The sequence below is a fragment of the Ixodes scapularis genome, unplaced genomic scaffold (assembly GCF_016920785.2).
Source record: "Ixodes scapularis isolate PalLabHiFi unplaced genomic scaffold, ASM1692078v2 PGA_scaffold11__112_contigs__length_91849675, whole genome shotgun sequence".
Taxonomy (NCBI): domain Eukaryota; kingdom Metazoa; phylum Arthropoda; class Arachnida; order Ixodida; family Ixodidae; genus Ixodes; species Ixodes scapularis.
In genome coordinates this window covers 79,166,476-79,168,817 of record NW_024609837.1, presented here as the reverse complement: position 1 = coordinate 79,168,817, position 2,342 = coordinate 79,166,476, and the positions used below count along the sequence as shown (strand labels likewise).

The following is a 2,342-nucleotide window of genomic DNA, read 5'->3' as shown; positions in this document are numbered from 1 at the left end:
CGGGACGAATGAGTGGACTTTGTACTGCCCGGGGCATTTCTGTAGAGAAAAGGTTGCGTAGTTACAGAACTGCTAGCATCGTGCAGCGGCTACACTTACTGCTGGCTTTTATGACAAGACTACGGGACGAATGAGTGGACTTTGTACTGCCTGGGGCATTTCTGTAGAGAAAACGTTGCGTAGTTACAGAACTGTTAGCATCGTGCAGCGGCCACACTTACTGCTGGCTTTTATGACGAGACTGCGGGACGATTGAGTGGACTTTGTACTGCCTGGGGCATTTCTGTAGAGAAAAGGTTGCGTAGTTACAGAACTGCTAGCTAGCATCGTGCAGCGGCCACACTTACTGCTGGCTTTTATGACGAGACTGCGGGACGAATGAGTGGACTTTGTACTGTCCGGGGCATTTCTGTAGAGAAAAGGTTGCGTATTTATAAACCGGTTATCGCTTCGTTGCAGCCACACTTACCACTGGCTTTGAGGATGAGATGGCAGGCTGCATGGAGGGCATGGCGATGTTCAGGGAGTCCTGTGAAAGTAGAGTCATTGATGTACTAGGACGCTCATTTTAACTGGCAGGTATACTTCGTTCAGGCTGCGGAAATGAAACATGAGTTTAGAGAGTGCCCTTACTGCAGAGTACGGCCGAAGCGGGACCTCCGTGCTTCCACTAACTCCTCCTTTGAAGGCCTGGCAAAGGCCGCAGTCATGGGCGCCGGAAAGATGTTTGTGCTGGCCTTCGCCGCAGTAGCAAGACACCGCCATCGACTATTGATTGCGATCACCTCCTCTACGAGCTTGTGAACGTAGCCTGGAATTGAAGGTTCTTTTTTTTTCTCACTTTATCAAATGACCGAGCAAGTCAACGACCATAAAATGAATGCCACACTTACTGTAGGTGGGTGCTGTCTTGACGGGACAAGCTGTGTGGTGGCCCTTGCGTGCTTTGGATGTTTTCACCGCCCAGCGTGGCTTGCCCACTTGCGTCTCAGCTTGGCAGCGATCAGCGTTCTCATTGAAATGCAAGATTGCCACTCGAGTCCTGCAGTGAAATGGTGTTTTATTAGGGATGGTGTTTGCAATAATAATTGTCATTCGACCGTTTCTCTTGTACTTTGAGAGACCAATATCTAGTCGTTGGGGAAAAGGACTAAGTCAGGTCGTAGTAGGTTCAGGTGATAAACGATTATTTGCAAACTGATTAAACATTAATGCAGCTTAATCATAATATTACCTTGCACGCATGCCTTCTGGAGTGAATGCCCGGGACTTGGGAGCGAAGTCAATGAGGACGCTGTGGAAGGATTCCAGGGCGAATGTCTTTCCGTGGGGGGACATCTGGGCCAGGTCCTTCAGGAGGCGCTTGTTCCCAGTGATCTGCTTGTAGTGACTGTAGGCCGGGGAGTCTGAAGAAAGAATGTGGTTTAGGAAAAGCAAACTAGGCTATGAAGGCAATAACTTACTGGGATCCATCCACATTTTTGTGGCTTCGAGAATTTCGTTGTGCACACACCGCGTGTAGCTGCCCCCGTGACCAGTGTGCTTGTCGATGACGTGGTTCTGCATGCTCAGCCAGATCTCGACGAGCAGCTCCCTGTTGCCTCCCGCAGCCATGGCAGACCAGTACATGTGGTTGGTGGTCGCCTGCGTCCACTCTTCTAGGGGTTGACATCCAGCTCGTTTTCGTGCTGCGTTCAGCTTTTTCTTCACACCTAAGATTTGACGATATAACTCAGATCAACCTGCAGCATATTTCCCTGAAAATGTAGGTTAAATGCAATACTTGTCAAAATTGCTTACTTTTGGAGATGTGCCAAATGTCGAAGTAGTGTGCGGTACCAGGTTCGTACACCTCCATGTGTTTTCGTATGGCAGGGTAGCGGTCAGTGCCCAAGGATTTTACATGGATACCTGCACCATATATTTCCAGAAAGTTGCAATAATAAAACTAAATGTGAGCTCAGGTTGCTGAATTTGCTGCGTAGCTGCTGAGCCTTGACTGAGTGCACGTACGTATCTCCTTGAAGAATTCCAGCAGCTTGATGAGGCCCTCCTTCTCCATGTTGACACTTGCCATGGCTCGCTCCGACTACAAGCAGAGGTGTGGCATATTTTAATCGAGTTATGCGACCAGCAAAGCAGTGTTTATATTTTCGCTCAGATCAGGTTTCTTACCTCTCCTAGCTGGACTTGGATGGAGTGGAGGATCTTGTTGATCTGCTGAACATGTGCAGTGTAGGTCAGGAACTTGGCAGAGAACCCAGGAGAGTCGAATCTGCCATCGCTGGTGATGTCAACATCCTGGTCCTCCAGCTGTCTGACCAAATCCTGTTGTTCTTGCA

The 2,342-nt window shown here is 49.0% G+C and overlaps 1 protein-coding gene across 1 annotated transcript; it reads right to left on the bottom strand.

Moving 5' to 3' along the window:
- Positions 1–629: 629 nt before the first annotated feature.
- Positions 630–1,858, bottom strand: LOC120839809. Its single transcript, XM_040210171.1, has 5 exons — positions 1,801–1,858; positions 1,464–1,712; positions 1,235–1,406; positions 894–1,042; positions 630–811 (listed from the first exon to the last, which is right to left on the bottom strand). Exons 1-5 carry the CDS (start codon positions 1,856–1,858, stop codon positions 630–632), a joined length of 810 nt encoding a protein of 269 aa, XP_040066105.1.
- Positions 1,859–2,342: the final 484 nt, after the last annotated feature.